The sequence below is a fragment of the Corvus kubaryi genome, unplaced genomic scaffold (genome assembly GCF_017639235.1).
Source record: "Corvus kubaryi isolate FWS band 111438036 unplaced genomic scaffold, C.kubaryi_AGA036_p1.0 37260, whole genome shotgun sequence".
Classification (NCBI taxonomy): Eukaryota; Metazoa; Chordata; class Aves; order Passeriformes; family Corvidae; genus Corvus; species Corvus kubaryi.
In genome coordinates this window covers 6,666,268-6,687,924 of record NW_024581077.1, presented here as the reverse complement: position 1 = coordinate 6,687,924, position 21,657 = coordinate 6,666,268, and the positions used below count along the sequence as shown (strand labels likewise).

The window sequence follows — 21,657 nt, the reverse complement described above, 5'->3', positions numbered from 1 at the left end:
TCATGATTGAAGAGAGACTGAAAAAACCAGGGTTCAGGACTCAAAAAATGCAAGGATTAAACTCTACATAAAGAGCTCAGCTTGTGGAACTTTACTGTGTTAATTCTTTAGAGAAAGAAAACAAAAGATGAGGCCAGCTGTGGAGACCATTTTTAAGGAACTCAAGGCATCTTTACAAACATACAAACAGCACACGGCAGCAAGACAAAACTGTATTTCATGTAGGCGTATCTTAAATTTTAAAAGACCTATCTGGCAGAATCGATCCAGTTCTCAAAAGAATACTGGAGGGTAAGCATCCACCTGGGATGCTGAGAATCCCCGATGTTTGTCTCATGGACAGGACGTGTGCCTGTGTGGGAACTGCCCCGCACCCAGGAATGGTAACGTGACGCGTTTGGATCAGTCACACATCCATCCCCTGGGTGCAGCAGGATGGCTGTGAAACACGGGCAGGAACCAGCAACTGCACTGGCAACACAGCGGTTTAATGCCAGTTAGGGGGAGGAGCATCCTTTGAATGAATATAGGATAGGAATAAGGTACTGTACAAGATTTTAGAGTCCATATAATGAGTACAAAATGGAAAACTAAACAAGGCTTACAGCTTTATGACTTGATGTCCTTTTCTACAACTACCTCGAGTAGCAGATTAGTATCTATTAAGGACTTTTATCTGTTCTAACTAACAAACGATGCACTGGTAACGAGGTCTATAATGTGTTTTTGCAGAAGGACTTTATCCCTGTAGAATCATTTAAGTTCTGACAGACTGATCCAAATTCAGTTGTGTGGGACACAGTAAGAGGAACAAACAAGAAAGCAAACTGTGCGAACTCTGACTGTCATCCCTAGAGACAAACATTGTCATAATATTCTACAGACTGATTCTAATTTTTTCCACATGCACATTGCACTGATGGAGGAACATTATTTATTCTCTCAAGGAAGGAGACATAAAGTACATTTTCCAGTTACTTTGAAAATCAGGATGAGAAAAGGAGGGTATCGGGATGATTCTCCTCAATGGAGACCTTCCTTTGGAAATTCAGCCTTTAAAGGGCACGTCACAAGTAGTTTCTAGGCCTGTCCAAGACCTGTCTTGCAAATGGCCTGGGTTTGCATACACACTATTCCATTCCGCTTCCCTCCATCTACTCCCCATCTCCCCTGTTATTGGAACAAGCATCCAAACAGCAGGAGCGACTGACTCGGTCTGCACCTGGGGAACCAGTGAGACTGACTATACACAAAGTGCTGCAAAGTGCACGAAGTAAACCAGCCGAACAAACGGAGCCGCGCCGTCGCTCGGCTCTCCTCAGCAACCTTTGGGGTTGTAGGGAGCAACAGCAGATCCACTGGCAGGCATGTGTGCCCCTCTAACTGCAGTGCTGCCCCCTCGCCTGCTCCTCAGCTCAGGTGTGGGGCGCCAGCATTTGCAAGATGATAGTCAAAAACCCAAGTTGTAAGACTTACTTTTAATTGCAGTTGAATCGGGGGGCTTTACACCACAGATTCAACTATAAAAACTTAACTACTTTAAAGAGTTTTATTCTTTCCCCCAGAAGCTCTACACAATGGTTTTTTTACGTGTTATACTAAGCAATATACATCTTTTGCAATATACAAAGTAAGTTAAATTACTCTGAAGTGTTGGGACAATTATTCCCACATTTTTGTTGTTTGGAACTATCTCAGTTAGTTACACCTAATCCAAAAGAAGAGCTTGGTAAGTGATGTGACTTTCCAAAGTGATTAGTAATCCTCAATACCCCAACTGCTGGGTGTCCAGAAATAATTTCCAACTGATAAATATTTCTGAAGCCAGAGCTCTCTGTTAGGTCTCAGACTGGGTAAAGCATCAAAAATTAGTCATAGAATTTTTCTTACATCAGATATACCAGAAAAAAACCCCCAAGTGGATAATTTCTGCCGGATTTTTTTACTTTCTGCCTTCCAACATTTTAAGTGAGATATAGCCCCTACGCTGTTAGGGAAGGGGAGGAAGATGAAACGACCAGGAAATGTGGTCTTGATCCTGCAAATCCTTACTTCAGACAATATCCTAAACGCTTCTATGGAAGGTTTAAACACTTAAGGAATTGCAAAATTCTGCTCCCTTATTTCTAGAGATTCCCACACCATATTCAACACGGATTTTTTCCCAAAGTTACGGTTTCATTTGAAGATACTTCATCTTCTACATATATTCATATATATTTAAGGATTTTATATACCCACCAAATCAGGAAGCATACATGAAATGCAAATACATACCTAGGGTGCACACACTGCACATCAGAACCGTATTACAAGTCTGTGAATAGCAGTCACTGCACATGTATCAAACCAAATTTTCAAGGCCTATATAAAGCCTTTTTGAATTAGGTGATACAAATCTTTCAGACCAGTTCTGGGGGTGAGCATTACTGCCATAATTTATTTAAATCACTGTGTACGAAGTGAATTTTAAAAGCAGGTGCTGTAAAAATTCCTTGCTTACTTTTCATAAAAGAAGTTTGTAAAAATATGTGATTTGAAATCATCATTGGAAGGTTTAGACTAGAGCTTCCTACTGAAGAAAACTGAAAACCATGTTATAAGCACCTGAAAACAGAGGTATAAAAATGGACCCCCTGACAATGAAGGATTAAAATTATTTAACAGTTGCAGCATCTGGATACCAGCGTAGTTCAAATAATAGATGTGAAGAGAAATCAGAACAAGTGTACCACTACCACACAATTTTTCTTTTGTGAACATACTTTTTTTGCCCCTTGAGCTTCTTAATGTAAAGTCTCTCACCAAGAGTTCAGACACAGCAATTAGAAAACAGAAGTGAACAGAAAACAAGTCCAACTAAGTCATTAGCTCCTATAATATGGAGAGTAACGGAGACACTTAATACAACAAAATCTTTAAGGTGACACTTCAAAAATGACCTTTTTAAAAAAAGCATCTCTTGTTTCTCTTAAGTGCTGCTAGACCAGAGCAATCTTTTCATTCAAAAAATAATCAGGAAGATGCAGTGATTTCATAACGTAATTCAACATGTACAAAATGAAAGTATCAAAGAGTTGATTGTTCAGCACTGGCCTTGCTAACTAAGGGTCGTTAAATGTGATGTCATTTTCCATTTTATATCAAGAATATGCTCAGGTTTATCACTCAGCAACCAGAAGACAGCAACTGTGGTGAAACCAACCCAGTTGTTAAATCTATCTCCCCCTTCTGCTCAGATTGACGCACCCCATTCATTACTGCAGAGTGGCCCTGCTTGTGTGCTTTTTGTTGCTGAGTCACAGAAGCCCCACACAGGGAAGCAAACAGCCAGCATTTATCTTGGTGGCACAAAAAAAATCCATTCCACTTGATTTATATGTTCTTCCTCCCAGCTACTTAGACTACGCATAGTTCTCCTCCCAGTCAGTTATACACAGAAGAGCTTACAGGTAAAAAAAGACGAAGCTTTTAGTGACAATCTGTGTGGAGTAAACAAGCTGAATAAATGCTCTGCATGTTCTGCCAGTAGCTGCTTGTTCTCGTTAAAAACGCTGGCCTGTTGCCCCTGTTTCCCATTCAGTTTGAGCTTTAAGCCCAAAGGTACACCTGAAGATCACTATTCAAAGACAACTAACTTCTGATCTCACACTGAGCACAGAAGGGCACAAGACTGTAAGGACACCAGGAAGGCATTTTCACTCTGGAATCACATATACGTACTGTAACAGCGTGAACCCTGTGTGATAGCTGGCCTCTGAGAAAATGTCATCTTCCCAAACAGACTATACATTTTCCACCAAGCAGGAAGCCTTAAAAATGAGAAAAATACCAAGTTTTAAAATGGTAATACTTTCCAGAGCACTTTTTGCAGTTTTTCCTTGCACACCATTCCCACTGATCTAAGGAGGAACTCCAGATCCTGTGCGATGAAGCCATGTCAGGTACCAAGGGTGACTTCTTACAAGACAGAAAAGTTGCTTTTGAGAAGTGACCTAGAGAAAGTAAAATTTGGTAACAACTGGCCATTTTTAAAACATGACACTCCTGATGCAAGCTTCAATGCTCCTAATTTGCTTCCTGGTCTTTCCTGCTTTTACATCACTCTAACTCAGCACTCAAATTTTTTTCCTGATTAGTATATTCAGAATTCTAAATCTTTTGTATTTTCTTACATGGACAATTACCTGCCCACTACGTGTTTAGCATTTGCAGTTGACTCTACAAGCAAGAATGTTTGATCAGATACTAAAAGGCTCCCTCAGGCAGCAAAGAAAAATATGGCACTGCCAAAACAAATGAAGAACCATCAATTGCACAGTGTTGCTGTATGTGAATCAGTTTGCACTGCAAGTATTAAAAATGCTCAGCAGCTACTGCCATGGACAAGTAGAAGCCGTATGTTCTTACTGGTTCTAAACCACAAGTATATTAGAATTTAGAAGCACTACATTTATGTATCACCTAAGCAAAGAAAGCACTAGAGTAGCTTAAAACGCTACACATGCTTTTAAGAACTCATTCTAAGTTTCTGTGGCTCGTCACTACCCCATTTTAATCATTTAACTGTTGTTAACACTAGTAAGGTAGGAAAACATGTAATCATTGAGGAAATTAAATTGTCATGTAGAGAGTGACTTCTCTTTGTTTTTAATCACAAGCTTGCTTAGCACAGCAGATAATGAGCAAGTTCCATTTTTTTGCATCTTTCTGATCCTAGTTTTATAGCATGATATGTGCACTGCTAGAACCCAAACAAGTAAGTGTTACGGAGGGGTTCTGACAGACCTTGTGGAGAAAGAGGTGGGGAAACAAAACCAAGACTTTAAAGGCCAGAAGGTAGGTAAATTTTGGATCTAGGCTTTCTAGAGGTATTTAGTAAAGGCCTAATGCTGGTTTTATTACAAGAAAACAGAAGTGCTTAATGACTGACTAGTAAATACAATATAATGGAAGGGAATCAGGTGGGGCAGGAAAGGAGAACTCACTCCACAGTGGCAGCAGCAGTTTTGGTGCATCCATTGCCGGCAATGGACATAAACACCAGTCAAAAATCCAAATCTCAGAGCAAAAGGATTAATAGATGTGACCTTTTTGGATTTCAATGTTTGGCAGATCTGTTTGAGCTGTCTGTGTCCTGTAACATGTACAAATGCTACAGCCTGCATCTTAATCAGAGTAAAGAGAATACTGAATGCTCTTGATGTGCCCCCATGTTGATTTGGTGGGGTTTTTATTCTTCCATTGTCTTTTTTTTCCCTTGAAAAAAAGCACATATCACTTCATGCCTGCTCAAAAGTTGATGAGATGTCTTGGAGTCAAGCGTTTCTCTCAAACTCTGCCTTCTTGAAATCAGTTGGTCACATGACAGTTATTAAAATGTATTTTAAGAAAATTCTAATGGCCAAAGGCCAACAACTACATTCAAAACCTGCTAATACATCCAGGCAGATAAGTAAAACAAAAAAAAAAAACCACACACAAACCCCAAACAGGAAACCTCCAAAAGGAAAACTGTTCCATTTGTTTACTTCAATTTGAAGTAGATATTAAGGGCATGAATGGACCAGTCATGGTTTATTTGAAAATCCCTCCATCCTCTGATGCACTGTCATTCTGTGGTCAATGCTGTTTGTACAAACACATTTTGTTCAGAATACTCCAACTGGTGGTGAAACTCACGTGGCCGGGCAGCGACCGCAGTGTTCTTTTGTCTGTAAAAGTTTGCAGTGTTTACAGACTTACTTGACATCCAGCTTACAGACTAACTTGACGTCAATATGTCCTCCCACTAGACACTGTGCATTGAAGGCCATCTGATGAACTGTGCATGAGATCGCTTTAGAAATTCATGGCTAGAGTGTTTCGACTGTCAAAAACTTCATTACAGTACACTTCACTGTACAAACACTTTAAAGGATGTTTATTAGGAAAGTCTGCAAGTCATAATGGATAGCAGAGTTCTTGTTTATGGTACCTTCTTGGCCTCTAATAATTCTGTTTGCCTCCAGTATTAAAATCAAACTGCTTCCATGAAGGTGATTACTAAAATGAGCTATGGTATGTTAACCTACAACTCACAAAATGCGACAGTACAGACATTAATTTTGCTTTTAACTGTCTGTTAAGTTGTAATCTAAGTTGTGAACATTTAAATATAATATATATCTCATATGAAAAAGCTAAAGCACAAGTGCTTCTGCACCACCCCCCTCCCGTCCCCCCACCCCTTGAGTCAAACCCACCCCAGTTCCGGTTTGGGCCCTGACTGATTTGGAATGCTTTCTTAGGCCACCCATTTCCACAAATTTGTATGCACTCAGGAAATATAAAGTCAAAAATATACAAATCTCTTGTTGTTATAAGGTTTTTGTGAGTGAAATTACCCAGGACCATGGACTTGGAAGGAGGAGGGGGGGTAAGAGAGGGAATTTACAGCAATTCAAAGTTCAAAACTGGTCACTTCACAGAAAGACTGCAGGACTGGTGAAATTCTTGCTTCTAGAAAGTGATACTGTAGTGGAGAATTTTCTAGGAAAAATAAAACAGCTTTTAATAACTGGCCCGCTGGTATGAGCTACCGTGGAATAAATTAGCACAAAAATGGAAGTCTTATAACTGTTCACTGTTACAGACGTAATCAACAAGGTCAGTCACTCTCAAAAGTTCATCTTCATCTTCCTCCGGCCCTACTGCTTCCTGCCCACTCCCTGTCCCGTTGGGCGCCAGGCTGGCGCTGGCTGTGCTGTCCTTGGGAGCCTGGGTCTTCTCACTTGGCTTGCCAATCAAGTTCTCAATGGTTTTCCCTGGGCTCTGTCCATTGGTGGAAGGCAAGTCCACCAGGCTGTAGTCCAAAGGGCTCTCTACTTTCCCTACGTTATCAAAGTCATCTTCGTCATCGCTCTCTATCCGGTAGCAGTGCTTCTTGGGGTTGTCTTGGGGGGCTTGTGCTGCTGGCAGCTTATCTGCAGGAGCGGGGGTTTCTGTGTTGTCATTCGCGTTTTCACAGGTATCTTCCTCGTCAGTCTCGATTCGATTCAGGCGTTTGCGGACAGGCTTCCCTTCTTCCTCCTCATCCTCTCCTTCTTCCTCAGAATAGTCATCCGTACTTCGCCGACGTTTTCGAATCAATCGCTTTGACTCCTTTGTGGATTCATCATCTTCAGAGTTCTTAGATGTGTAGCTCTCTGGAAGAAGCAGTAGACTTAGAGCCATTAGCAAATCTCAGTGCAACATTTACACTTTATTTTTCACCTTTCACACTCATTAACAAGACAGCTCTCTCAGCACACACATTTCTGCCTCCTTCCCCAGGTTCCCCAACCAAGCCCAAACGCTTGCATTCTTTTTTCTTTTTAAATAAACTTCTAATGTAGCAAGTATCAACAACTTATGGATATTCTGTTTCCAAGATGAGGAGTACCAAAGGCTTTGGAAGTAGGTGTATTCTCCCCTAAAATTGGTAACTCCATGCTGTGAATAACGCAGAACTGCATTCCTCATCTCACAGTATGCGCTTTATTTGCGCCCTGACAGAAACTGAGAACCCAAATAATGGCTGCTCTATCATAAAATTCATATATCTACACACACACACAAAGCTGTACTATACCCCTGCCACGCCCAAATTATATACAACTTCTAAAGTAAAGGAACGCTGCCTGTCACCTAAAGTTTGCTGCTCTTTAATGGGAAGCTTGGTTTTATTGCCTACACACTGACAGCCTTTACACTGATCTTTGATGGTTGTGGTGAGAAGCGATGGAAACTGAAAAATCAAATGGCAAACAATTTGTTGTGTCTTTGTGATTTCCACTAGAAATCGTGAATTTTCATTTTAAAGGGTATTATTTAATGTAGGTTCAAGTTGATAGAGACTGTCAGTGTTCCTCTATTTTCAAAGTAATTACAATTCCAGTAATGCTCTTATGCATTTTATGATATACTGTGGGAACTGTGGGAGAGTGCTGGAAAGGTGCTAGATGGTGCTGATTTTAATGCATGGAAAGCCAGTACCAAAAATACCCGAGCAGATGGGATTTCATGAAGAAAAGACAGTGTCAATCAAGGAATGTTTAAAGCCACTAGTGCTGGGAAAAACAAAAGCCACCAGAGAGCGGATTCCTGAGAACAGGCTGTATTGAAGATCATGTTTTTGAGATACTACACACTTGCATCACATACTTGTTTCTCTTCACCTAGAGGATACTCTACCACTCTGTAATCTCAGGACAGCCCTTCCAAAACTGAGGCACTTGGGCTGTCAAGGATGGCTCATTTTCTGATGAAGCCTGGTATCCATCGCAACCTGCACCGCTCAGCATTTGGAAAGCCAGACCTAAGGTCTCATAAGCTGGGCCCCCACAATCCAAAACAGCTCAAGTCAGTGGCTGGTTTCGTAAAAGCTAATTAGTTATACATCACAAAGCACACCAATCGCTCAGTGTGACTGGCATTACTGAGAGAGGCTTCCTCTGCACTTTGCACAGCTCCTTAAACAGGAGATAGAATGAGTCTGAACCACCAGCACAAACACAGTCAAGGCACCAGAGGCAATGCCCTTCCTCTTACATAAGACAATCTTTAGAGGCTCGTGGGATGCAGTTTTGTGACCTCTTAAGAGAAACATGGTGAAATAGTTGCATTAGTGCCAATTCTGGAATCCCAACACTCTGTGCCAGGCACAGTACATTCAGACCTGTAAGTCAGGATTAGGGGCAATGATGAATTTGAGAAGTGACTCAGTGCATCATGAAGTACCAGTGGGCTGTTTCAGAAGGAAAGAGTCTCTGAGAAACATCAAGAAACTCTAGAAAGACAATTCTCTGAAATCTCAGAATTATATAGCTTTCCCCTTGTGCTAATGCTGATATACACCAGCTCCTGGAAATGCCAGACTGTTTATTTTACCTTCACTATCTGAAGTGGAGAGCCTGCGTTTATGAACTCTTCTCAACTCCTTCCCATATCGGACGCTTTTCTGTGAGCCATCACTTTCTGAATCTTCCTTATAATTAACTTGTCTCTTCTGATTCCGTCTTGATCTTCTCCTCCTGGTTTCCAGGTAATCATCATCACTGTAATCTGTGTAATCACCACTCTCTGTATGGAACAAAACAGTGACATGCATTATTCCATCAAAGCAAAACTGCCTCACAAAAAAAATTTAGTTAAGTTTCCTAATTCAGATATTTTTCCTTACAGTGTTTTTGTTGCCTCATCTCTATTGGTGTCAAAGACATCTCTAGAACTCCTGACAGTGGAAATAACCACTTCACTTACTGAACTGGAGCTGATGGCGCATGTTACCAGTGCCTCAGGAGAGTCTGTTCTGTATTTAAAATTTAAATAAATTGTACTCTACTAGAAGACTTTAAGAACAGGTAGATGAAAAACGACTGACAAGATGAAACTCCAGGACCTGAGCTATATCGGTTAACAACAAAAATCAGTTTCCCTCAATCATGAATTTGCTTAAAACAGAAACCATACAGAAGAAACTTACCAGTAATCACAATTCTTCCTGCACCAGTCTACTGCAGCTAATGTCTTCAAAAATTAAATTTATTTACATCAGTTGAAAATAGCCTCAAATCAACTTCAGCTGCTTTTCACTGAGCTATGCCAGAACAATTATCCCAAGATACATTTCTATAAAAGTCACACACTGTTCCTAAGTTAGTGATTGACATGAGTCACAGAACAAAGTGGCATCCTCTTTACTTCCTAAAACATTAGGCAAAGAAATAGAGCAAGTCAGCAAGAACAACCAGCTTCAGAAAGAAATTCCATCTCTGGAGACTGAAAACAAAGCCACTTGCAGGGCACCTGACTTCCTTAGCTCAAAACAGGCTTAAAGCAGGATCCTGATGGACAATAATAAAGGTGAGAGAGAAATAGAAACACACAGTTAAGATTATACTTTCATATATATATGGAATTATACTGAAATCAGTTGATTTTATCACAGATGTGTGTCCACCAGGAAACAAACACTTGCTCCTGGGCATTATAGAACAGATAAGCAACCTCTTTAGATTTCTGCCAGTATCTTCATTGATAAGAGCTTATGATCAGTGCAGTGATGCATTGAGGACAGGGAGACAACAATCACTCTAACCACTCATACAGCTGTCTTCATCTGTCCATGCATGAACCCTCCTTCTGGAAATCAGTACTCCAAAGCAACTTACTCCAACATGTTCATCATCTATATTCTACACAGACAGACAAAACACTGGAAAGATAACACACACTGCAGCAAGTTAACACTCCAGTATAGCTAGAACCTTAAATTCACAGTAAGAGTGAGAAAACATGAGTGCTCATGTATACGGCACTTTCTAGTCTGTGTCTCAAATGAGGCAAAACAAGGAGGACAGTCTTCAGAGAAAGATGCTGATCATGAAAAGGTTAAAGTATTGCAGGTACTATTCTCATACTTCAAACCGTGCCAACAGAAAATGAAATAGTTGAAGGACAAGTAGAATAAAGTGAATTATTAGGTTCTCCTGTGATGCAAGAGTCTTCATTTACTAAAGATTTTAAGGATAATTTTAGGAGAGAGAGATTCATGGTGTTACTCTTTGCCTTCAAGCCTGCCAGAAAACACAGAATGCCATACAACTGAAGTTTTCTTCCATAAAAGTGACAGAAAATGTTTCTTTCAGAATCTTTTTCATAGATGTGTTCAGAAGGTCTTCTAGTAGCTATAAAGAAGCACACTTTTGTCTCCATCCTCTTTCCTGTAATCATGTGTCAAACAGGAGAGGTGCAGAGGTAGCTGCAACTATCCACAAAGGTGGCCTCTAGAATTATAGGACAAGCATTTATTTAAATACGTAACTACCTAGAAATGCCAAGAACCTAGTGTTTAATACCAGTTTCCTGAAAAATACCAACAGCAGAACAAGTAGCAAACTGCTTTACAGCAAAGATGATATCTGATTTGACCAAAGCAAGCAAAAAAAGTTAGTGTCAGTCCTGACAGGAACTCAGACTCCCAATCTTCCTCTCTCCAGAACAGAGTACTTAAAATACCTAAGATTGCTTATACTCACCAGACTCTCTGCTTGAATTGTCCTCAGAATCTTCGTCTTCATCATCTTCAGAGTATTTTTTCTTGACTGTTTTCCTTCGTAACCGCCTGCTTTGCCTCATGGGCCTAGAGAGGTGTCGTCTGGAGATGCGGGCACAGAACTCGGAGTCACTGTCCTCGTTCGATGGTGGGTCATCTTCACTTTCATCTAGATTTTCCTCTGATATAACAAACTCATCCTGAGATCTGTTCAAAGGAAAACCCCAGACAACAGAGATAGGTATCAAAACTAAAGGACTGAAATAGTACTTGTATTTTACAAGCACGTGATAAGTGTTGTTTTATACAAAACAAAAAGAAGCACAAATCTTATAATGAGGGGCAAAGACCCAGAGAGAGCAAGCTGCCATCACTGACATAAGGTTTCAGCTGTGTATTTGGGATATGGCTCCACAGTGCATTACATTACACAGCAGACCAGAACAGCAGGTGGATAGAAACACTCTGTCAAACCAACACTGCAGGAGGCATTAACATAGGACAGATTCTGGAGCATTCATATGGTTCACTGCAATGTAATGTCTGCATAGCAGTACCTGTGGAGGGGAAAAAACACCAACCATGTTCTAGCAAAGCTGACCTCTCCTTCACAAACCAAGAACTGTCCCCACATGATTTCTGAGAATTAGAATATCGTGTCTTAACACAAAACTATGGCTCTAATGCAAAACATGCACCTCACAACCTCATAAACTTGTAACATTCCCACGATTTCCAAGGAGACAAGGCTTTTTTAAAAACCATTGAGCACTGAAGGTACACAGTCATTTGCATTTGGCTGCTAGCCAAATCTAAATTCCAGAAGGTCCTAAGCAGAGGATGGAGCTGAAAATGCATGAGTACACTTTAACAGATCAATGCACTATTAATTCTATGACATTTCCACAAGCTACACTCATTGATTGGAAATTTCCAGCACACGTAGCTCAATTATTCAGGGTGCCACTGAAATGTCCTCAGCACGGTCACAGGTGAAAAACAAAGCTCAAAATTTGCATCTATCTTGTATAGATTTTCCATACACTTAGTAAATTGACTCCAGTGATTGGTGTAAAGCTTCAAATGTTGCTGGTGAAGAGCCTACAGCCTCATGCTTGCTTTATTATGTTGCTTCATTGAGGCATAAAGTTAATCTAAAATTATCAATTTTTTTAACATCACTAACTGCCCAGACTGAATGATGAGAAATTCTGTGGAAAGTGAGTTTCAGTCAGCCAGAGCAATACTCATGTAGTTTAAAGCTTCACATGACATGTATTTGTTTTCTACAGTATAAGCCACTTCTTTCGCTGTTTTCAAACTCTACCTCCTACAGAGCAGCAATGAAGAACTAATTTCAGAATCTGCCTGTCAAGTTCTGCATGCTCTAAATAATGAAAATTTTCCTCTTCCAATTTCTAAATGACAATCGGACCAAAAAAAGTTCCCACAGAATAGGAATTTCAACTTTTATTTTTAAAAGGAAACAAGCAGCTTCATTTTAGCTACATTTTTGTTAAGGATTTCTGCTGGACAGTCACATCAGCCAGAGAACTGAGCCCACCTGGCTCCTTCACCAACAAAAGCCTGTAGTGAGGCCTCAAACATCCCAGTAACATTTCCAGAATGTGTTATGCTTAAAATTTAATTGGATGATGTCAGCACATGGATCCAGAGTGCAGTTTTTCCAGTACAATGATGCTCCCCTAGGTAAGGAGGACCTCATGGTAGGGGGTTTGGAACTGGGTGATCTTTAAGGTCCCTTTCAACCCAAATCATTCTATCATTCTGTGACTTTTACTGGCACTGTGTAGTGCCATCCCAGCACTGGGAACATGCTCCTGATGATCATTTCAGGGGCACTGCAGAGTCACAGAAGCCTGTAGAGGTCAGTGATTTGTGGTGGAAGTTAAATTGCAGACCTACCCATCACTGATCTTGAATTCATCCTCACTCTCCTCTTCATCCATGTTACTGTCACTATCCAAGTCGTTTAGTCGCCGTCGTTTCTTGCGTCGTGCTGCAGCAGCCCTTTGTGGTCGCTTGTTTTCCTTCCTTTCTTCCTCTAGGATTGTGGAAATGTCTTTTCCACGGTGACCTGTGATATTTGACATGTCTTTGCCTCTGCCAATGCCTGAATTCAGAGACAGAAAGGGGAATCAATAGCAAGTTTATTTTCTTGCTTAACTTTCCACAGATCTTGCATGTGCTTAACTTCAGTTTATTTTCTGTAAAGCAGAGTATTTTTTTGTCAAGCAAGACTCTGTCCAGAGTCTTGCTCCTGACACACACAGCCCAGCTGTGGTCGCTTGGAAATACTGTGGTCCATGCAGAAGGTCATGGTTAAGTGTCAGCACTCTGATGCTCAACCCCAACCCACATTATTACCCCACCAATGCCTTTTGAGAGGGCAATTATCAAAAAATATACTTTTTTTGTAATGCTGAATACCCTTCTTGGGAGATTAAGTGTTTGAGTAGCTGTTTGGCCAGGAAGTAGAGTTTTTGAAAAGTTGCTTCAGTGTTGAGACTCGGTTATGTTTACTGTAGTGGACCTTGTGTTACACACCCACAGACACACGATTTTCAGATTGTCTGCCTACATCCATGAGCTTCTGAATCTGGTGAGTGCATGGAAATGCCACAGGCTAAACAACTGAGGGACAATACTTCATGGCTGTTTTCTCCAGGCAAGTGAAGGTGATACAGAAGCACAAATCCACCTCCATCCCTCAGACAGTGCGGAAGATCTCTTTTGCCTTAACAGGCAACAAAGAACAGAATTTCACTTTACTCACATTCAGCTGAGAAGTGCTTATAGAGCTGGATGAATATTAAGAAAATTTGGTACACACAGTCTTCAGGGGGTCCAGTGGCAGAGCAATTTGTGAGCCCTCTTTTTACAGGGGACAAATGTCAAGAGCACTGCTGCCACTCCAATCTCAAATCCAAAATTTACTCGTTACATATATAAAAACCCGTACAGGCTGAATTTAACTATCAACTTTTACTAATTTTCTGACACCTTTTGCCAGCTTGGGATGACCATTCCTAAGGGAAATTTACTTCATGTCCAAAAATACAGCAGTAAAAAAAACCCTGGCAAACTTCAAAGTTTAAAGGGAGAGGATTATATTTGTTGCTTCTCGTATCAAAATAAATTTGGTCTCCATCTTCTTATCACCATTGCAATGGAAAACAAGTAACATCAGAAACATACCTCCTCCATCAGCCTCCTTGATATCATCTTCAATTGCCTCATCAATTGCCTCATCAAATTCATCAAACCTAAAAATAACAGCTTTCATTTACCACTTTGAAGTGAACCTTAATTAAATCGTTATGAAAACACACCTCAAAATCTGAAGAAGTTACACTGCACAGACAGTGGGCTGGATACATAATAAACTAAAATAATGGGCCAGATTTTTAAAAAATGGCTATTTTATTATCAAAGTTGTGTTTCTTATTTCTATTTGCTTGCAAATTATTTACCACTGCCTCTCTTACTATTGAGTTATATGAACAGAAATCCCCTTCCATTTTACACAACATGCCTGTGAATTTAACAATATATAATCTGAAACTTCTTTAAAATAGTTTCAGTGGCATTTTCACACAAAGTATTCATCACTTTTTCCACTTTTATTAGATGACATTAGCTCTACCAACCTTCAAAACAGCCTGAGAATCATCTATTAAACTCAATGTAAAATTCTTTATTCTGTCTTTATTCTGATTTCATATAGCTGCTTTCTACTCTTAAAGCTCATGATACTTTATGGATCTGCAACATTCTAAGCTGAACAGATAAAATAAAACACAAAGTACAAAGTTCCTTGTAAATCTACATAAGTAAGTTGTAATGCAATGTTACTGAATAGGATAACTGAATAGGACAAACAAAAGCAAAGTATTTGAGTGTGTTTGTCCTGCAACAGCTTTTCTAAAACTGCATCAACCTCTGCACCCTGAGTAACTCATTTAAGGAGAACAGCAAACTGAAGAGATCCAATCCTTTCAACACAGATGACCTCAGTTTGTTTCTTCAGTTATGAATTCCAATTCCATAGAAAAGGATTGTTACCTGTTCCAACAAATAGAGGCCTTGAGCTCCGACATGCAAAGGTACAAATTTTATTAACTATATAGAAAAGATATTTTATTTAGATGTAAATTTTTCTTCTTGTTTTTCAAAAAGTTAATTTTTTGCATTTTTTCAGATACAGACAACTAACAATTGGACAATACATTCATTAAAGATTCCATTTCTCAGTCACGAAAGAGAGATTACAGTTATATTTACCTTGGCCCTCCATAGGAACCTCCAGCAGTCTAATAGTTTACTCTGTATTCCAATAGTAAGCATAAAACACTTTCTCCTTTAAAAGTAAGGTGAAGAACTTCTGATATCTTTATATTCTTTAAGAACAACTGCATACCATGCTCAAGGCAGCTCTACCCAGTGAGGAAATAACTTGGAAGTTATTCCATTAGTAAGATTAGTTCCATATTACTCAAACACTGTTTTCCCTCCACATAGCTAAAAAAATCCCCTCTTTAAAATGTGAGAAATCACTTAATGCTTTCAAAACCACTGCTACCAAATAACCTGAGCTCAGCCACGAGCTGACAGCTGCTTGTCCATTAGGTGTAATGGAACATAATTTCTTCTGCTGCTGCTTTATTCATGATACAGGTTTTTGCTAACTTGCTCACGAGAGGACTCAACAGATGACTCAGGTGATACAAAGGGATTACAGATCTTTTAGAGAACCAGGATGCTTAACAATACAGATCTGTTTCAAACTGGAATAAGACCTTTAGCATTTATTTTCCCCTGCTGTCACAACTCTCAGTGATATCAGTGGAATTTCACTGCAGACATATAAATCTAACACACTGATACATGTAATATTTTTCTAAGCTCAAACTTATGTGCATGATGTAGTCTGTAAGAAAGATTATCACTTTTGATCAGAAGACTGATTCTTCTGGAACATTACTTTCAATAAAAATGTACTGGTTTTGCACAACATGGGTCCTGCTGAAGTTGTGCCACACACCCTACAGGCAAGGGTTTTTTTTCCCCGTGGTCAGATGCTGCCTGACCTATTATTAATGTAATAGCAGATCTATGTAATCTTGCCTGTAGCATAACACTCCTTACAGGAATACTTAATTTCCCAAAGCAGCAGTGGCATTTTCATTAGTGTGACTTCTGCCGAAAAAGTCATCAAAGTCCAACAGCTAAGCAAGGTCAGACTGAGTGTTCTGACCAGGCTGGAAAACCCAGCCTATACAAACACGATGCCTCTCCTCAGCAGCAAAACCAGGCTGACTTTAAACTCAATGATGGTATTATTGCAAGGTTTGCTGTTCTAATACTGGAGTGCTCTGATTTTTGATTATAAAGGTCTACATAAAGCAACTACTGGAAAGGTAGGGGGTTTTTTTAACATTCCTAATGCATCTTGGTCAAACCCCCACAATCTCTCAGGCAACCACATTCTTTTCTAATCCCAAAGGCATTCTACTTGCCTAGTGGACTGAAGATGATACAGTGTCACAAGGTATTATTTAGAAAGCAGTTTATAGAAACAACTTGGTAATACACTGAGAACAAAAGTTATTATTAAGATCATGCTGAATTTTGGAAACCTTAGTGACCTATTCTACTTTCAGAATGCTCAATATCAAAATATCAAATATCTTGGCACTTTCATTTACTAATAGCATTTTTGTCACAATTTCTCTAAAGAGTTACAGATTTCTCTAAAGAGGTACATTTTTAGATGTACTGTGTGATAATTACATTTTAACTTTCATGCCCCTTTCATGTAAGGGAGGTCTAAAGCAGGGAGGGGGAAGACAGCAAGGAATTGAAGGCCTTTAGACACAAGCAGAAGTTTCCCTTGCAAAAAGGAGAGGTTTGATTCACCTGCTTTAACTCACTTCAGAAACTGCAGTAGTACCAAAACCTTCTCAACTATTCCTGAACAAGACACCAGATACCTTTTCATTTTTTTAATGCATCACCCCTTTACTGTACCACCTCATGCTCTCACAACCACCAAGCATAACCAGTATTCAGAGGAAAGAACAAAGACACTTTAGTTGGGCTTCTCTTTTAAATGTAGGAGTTCACATGAGAATTGGTGGAATGATTCAGAAAGAAAACAGTATGACTTTTGCTGTACAAGCTATTTAAACAAGCTGCTTACCTGTAGCTTATGCACTTTCGGGTTCTGGTAGATCTCCTTTCGAGTTTTGATTTGGGCTTTTTGGAATCTTTCTTCTTTTCTTCCTGGCCTTCAGGTATTTCTGGCTCCTGTTCAGATCAGACAGAAGTGTCAAAAAGCTTTATCTTCTCTCTCCCTTCGCAGTCATTATGACTGAACTCATGTGATACAGATTATTCATTCTGTCTAGAAAGCTCATGTGCCCAACACAGCACGTTTGAACTTGTAATATAGTGACTTATTACAGCAGTTCAGGTGAATTTGCACATTTTTCTCTTACTGGCTACATAACTTTCCAAACACAGAGTTTAAGGGTTTAGGCTATTGGATCATTGTGTTTATACTGCAATGCTGAGATCACGCCTCGGATGATACTCCCAGGACTAGTAAATGAACAAACTGTGGCCACCACTTCTACATAGTGAGCACAGGGATAGCTTTACACAGTGCAGTTTTAATAAAGTTTCATGCAGGTTAGTTTTACTATATTGTTTGCAAGTTATTAATTTAAAAGCAACATAATCTGCCCCCAGGCTGCATTTTTCAAATATTTGCTCTCAGCCATCAACTCTTTTGCAAGTTTTTAAAATCTGTTATCGTTCTTCTGTTATTCAGAGACAGGGAGGAAAAGCTGGCCTTGTTACAGCCAGGCAGAGTGGAAAGTCTATGTTTAAAATGAGCAAAAGTTCCCATTTTAAGCTGCAAAGAACAGATTGTACAATTCCAGATGAAAGCATTTGCCTAAGACTTCAAGAGACTTGCTTTAGAATGTATTTAAGTGAGAAGAGGCTGTTCTTCATGTGAATCAAAGCATTTTTCCTCTTTTCCCAAGGGAAACCATAAAAAAGCATCTGTTAATGAAACACTGAATGTTTACAGTTTTTAATCACATGACCTTAACATCCCCTCATTGAAGGCAAATGCTATGCTGCTAAAAGATACTACATATTCCCCTCTGAATCATAAGCCAGAAACATTTGTTTCCATCAGTTCCAAAGGAAAGCCTTGACAATTAGCTCAGACCTAGATAACTGCACAGCAAACACCGGAGTTAAGTAACTGAATCCCACCTTTATAAACTACTGAATATTGGAGCACTCAATGCAAAACCCAACTGTAATGGGCAGGGAGGTGGTTCTGCAATCTCTCACTGGGAGAGGACTCTGTGTGGCATCAGGTGGCTCTAGTAAACACCATAAAGCTCCCTTGGTTTCTCTGCTATATTCTGTCTAAAATGAAGGGTCTAGAATTATTTCTGATCTGCATATAGATCGATTTTTCTTTCCAAGATGCTACTACCACCTCTGACAGAGCACTGAGGAACTTCCTCCCTGAGAAGTTTGGAAAATAAAACAATAATACCACATAGAAACAGTAGCTTACCTGAGGTGGAATGATGTTCTCAATACTGATGCCCACATACACCAATCGCTCTTTTCTTGAGGAGAGACAGAAAATGAAAATAAGCTTACAGAAAGTCTGCAGGTATCTAAAATAATGCTGTAATTAGCACCATTTGAAGCTCTTACTATCATTAGGCAGAAACATCCCAAGAGGATGTTCCAAATGAAAACAGTTACTGAAGTTGGGATTATGTGCTAATTCTCATGTGATTACATTTTCCTGCATATATAATGTAAGATATAGCCAAAGAGTTCTGATAATTAACAGTACTCGAAGACTGTGGGCACCACAGAAATTACTGAATTTGGGGTGTAAAAAGTAAAAACCGACTGAAAAATATTAATGCTGTGATGAAGACTGTGTTGTCAGATCCATAACTACCACCAATCAGGAAGGCGATGAAAGAAAATGGGAATTCAAAATCACACTGAACTGGAAAAAATACATAAAGATAGGATGCAATCCAAAATGGATAAATGCCAGATCTTAGACCCAAGCAGGAACAACCAACTCTAGAAACACCAGGGGAAAAATAACTGCCTACAGAGCAATTCTTTGCCAGAGAAGAACAGCCTGAGCAAAGATCAGCAGAGCCAAACTGCTGCACAAAGAACTATGATGACAGATGATGTGCAAATACGAAAACAGCTGACAGGACACCTGAAGGACACCTGCCATGGCAGTCAGCCCTGTTCACACCTGGCTGGAGTACTTAAAGCCATCTGGGCACCACACAGTCTCCAAGAAAGATGTGATCCAGCTGAAGAGTTCAGAGCTAGCCAGTGGGAGTTACTGGAGGGCAGCAGACACGCTCTGTAGAGAAGGACTAAAAAAATAGGATGGATTGGTGTAGAGAACACTTGACCAATGATGGGAGAGAGAGAAGTACTCAAATACAGCAAAGACTCTTGTAAGGAGAAGCAGGCTGTCCTCCTTGTGCACAGCATGTTACAGGATTAAATCTTCGTAAGCAAAATTCAGTTTAGACTTGGCTTCCCTCAACACAGACATCCTGCATCACATGAATTGCCTCAGGGACAACTCTGGCTCCTGAAGGACACAAGTCTCCTCTAAGCCCTGTTGTATCTGTCAGTCTCAACTACACATGGATTTTCTAACGCTTCAGAAACAGGATGCTGATCTCCATGGTGCTGAACTGAGCTTTCAAAAAAGCAGTGTCTCAGGAAGAATAGCCAAGTACTAATGCAGACCAGGGTGGGTAACCAAATTCCCATCACCATAAGTCCCTACTAGCCTTTTTCTAAGAAAAAAAGGGGTAATTGAAACAAATTAAGAGCGCAATGAAAGTTGGTGGCATTTACTGGTGTCTGGAAGGACTCAGGATTTTTGAACTGAAGTGTCTCCATCAATCAGAATCAGTTTACTGAAGTTACAGGGAGTGCTCGCATGAGCATGTCACACTACACTTGAGTTGCAACAGGATGCATTATGCACATAACTGCACAAATGCCCAAGACACATATTAATTTTAGATATGTTTACTTCATTGTGTTATGTTTTGCAAATACAGGCATCTGTGTGTAAAAATTTTGTTTCCAGTACTCTCATTAAGTTCTAAAGAATCTAAGGAAATTTGGAAAGTCTTCTGAGTAGCCTTCTGCACTATTACATTCTAGCATAATATTCTTTTCTTAAAATGAACAAGCACAGTTCCTAAAGTAATACTTACAAAGAGTAAAAATGGATTTTAGGTTGTTTTACAGCTAAAAAGACCCTGGACTTTGACAACTTGGTATCAATATGCCTACTGAAGTGACTGGCTGTCTATAAAAGGAATGTAAATGCTTCTAAGTGATAGATAAAAAGAAATCCTCATCCACCTGGGCACCATGAGATTGGTTGGATGAGGAGGAAGAAGGCTGTGCAAAATTACTTTGCTCTTGAAAATGAATTAAAATAACATTTTAAGGCAAGGAATACAATTGCTGAAATGAGAAAGGAACTAGAAGTGCAAACGTTTTAGTATTCAGCAAGTGTCTTGGATGGTTTACTCAACTTCTCATTTCTTGTAATGCAAAACATCAAGAGACAGAAGAAAAATTCATCTGTTTTTAAACGTGATCAGCAAGGTTTTCCAGTTCTGCTGTTCTTCTCCCTGGCTTGAGTATACACTGCTTAAGAATGCAGCAAATGGAACAAGGCTGAGGGTAAAGGTCTTGAAAGGAAATGCAAAATTTTATCAAATGAATTCCTTATTCCTTTTGTGGCAGACAGGAGCTCAAGACTTTAGCCAAGAGTTTGAACATTTGAACCAAGCCATCTCAGAGGGCAGCAGCAGATAAGCACTGACTGGTTATAAAGTCAATATAAAAAATTATAAATTCAAGCAAATATTTTGTATCAATTAAGCGGCTGCAAGAGTTTCTACAGGGAAGTTATGAAAGTGTGCATGAAAGCAAGTACTCCACCTGGTTTGGCCAGGGAGAATTAGACAAGTAGTTCCTAGACAGATTTTCAATTAAGAAGTCTGAGAGTATCTAACATGGATTAAAAGGGGGATCCTAAAAAGCTTTAATCCCTCCAGCTGGTGGTAGGACATGATTATAGAAGTTAGTCTGTACATGAGAAACCTGAAATTCAGCCAGGTTGTTGTGGTAGCACCTTGGATTCATGAAGAGAAAAAGGGGGGGGAAAAGGTATGACTTCATCCATGTATTTGTAAGTCAACATGAAAGCTGAAGGTTTCATTTAAAAAACCAGTGACGTAACAGTTGGGATGCGCAAGCACACGGCTGAGCAGCTGAATCAGCCTCAGTCATTCCTGAGAGCTGGAAAGAGCACAACAATATCACTACTTCAAAAAGCATGATAGTAACACTGGTTCAAAGAACTTGTTAGGTAGACAGATCCACAATGACAGAGTTCGATCTCTTCTCTTTGCAAAAAAGACAGACACCAGCCATATACTAAGTTT

General features: G+C 39.7%; 1 protein-coding gene across 2 annotated transcripts in view; it reads right to left on the bottom strand.

Annotated features, from left to right (window-relative positions):
• Positions 1–5,895: 5,895 nt before the first annotated feature.
• The window catches only part of RSF1 (remodeling and spacing factor 1), a 60,719-nt gene continuing 44,957 nt past the window's right edge, over positions 5,896–21,657 (bottom strand). For both annotated transcript variants that reach the window (XM_042024182.1, XM_042024184.1), the window contains 7 exons: positions 18,702–18,756; positions 17,301–17,407; positions 14,297–14,364; positions 13,004–13,211; positions 11,061–11,284; positions 8,911–9,102; positions 5,896–7,187 (listed from right to left, as the gene is read on the bottom strand). In XM_042024182.1, the coding sequence (XP_041880116.1) occupies positions 6,613–7,187; positions 8,911–9,102; positions 11,061–11,284; positions 13,004–13,211; positions 14,297–14,364; positions 17,301–17,407; positions 18,702–18,756 (1,429 nt within the window). In that variant the 3' untranslated portion in view covers positions 5,896–6,612. The remainder of the gene's footprint in view (positions 7,188–8,910; positions 9,103–11,060; positions 11,285–13,003; positions 13,212–14,296; positions 14,365–17,300; positions 17,408–18,701; positions 18,757–21,657) is intronic.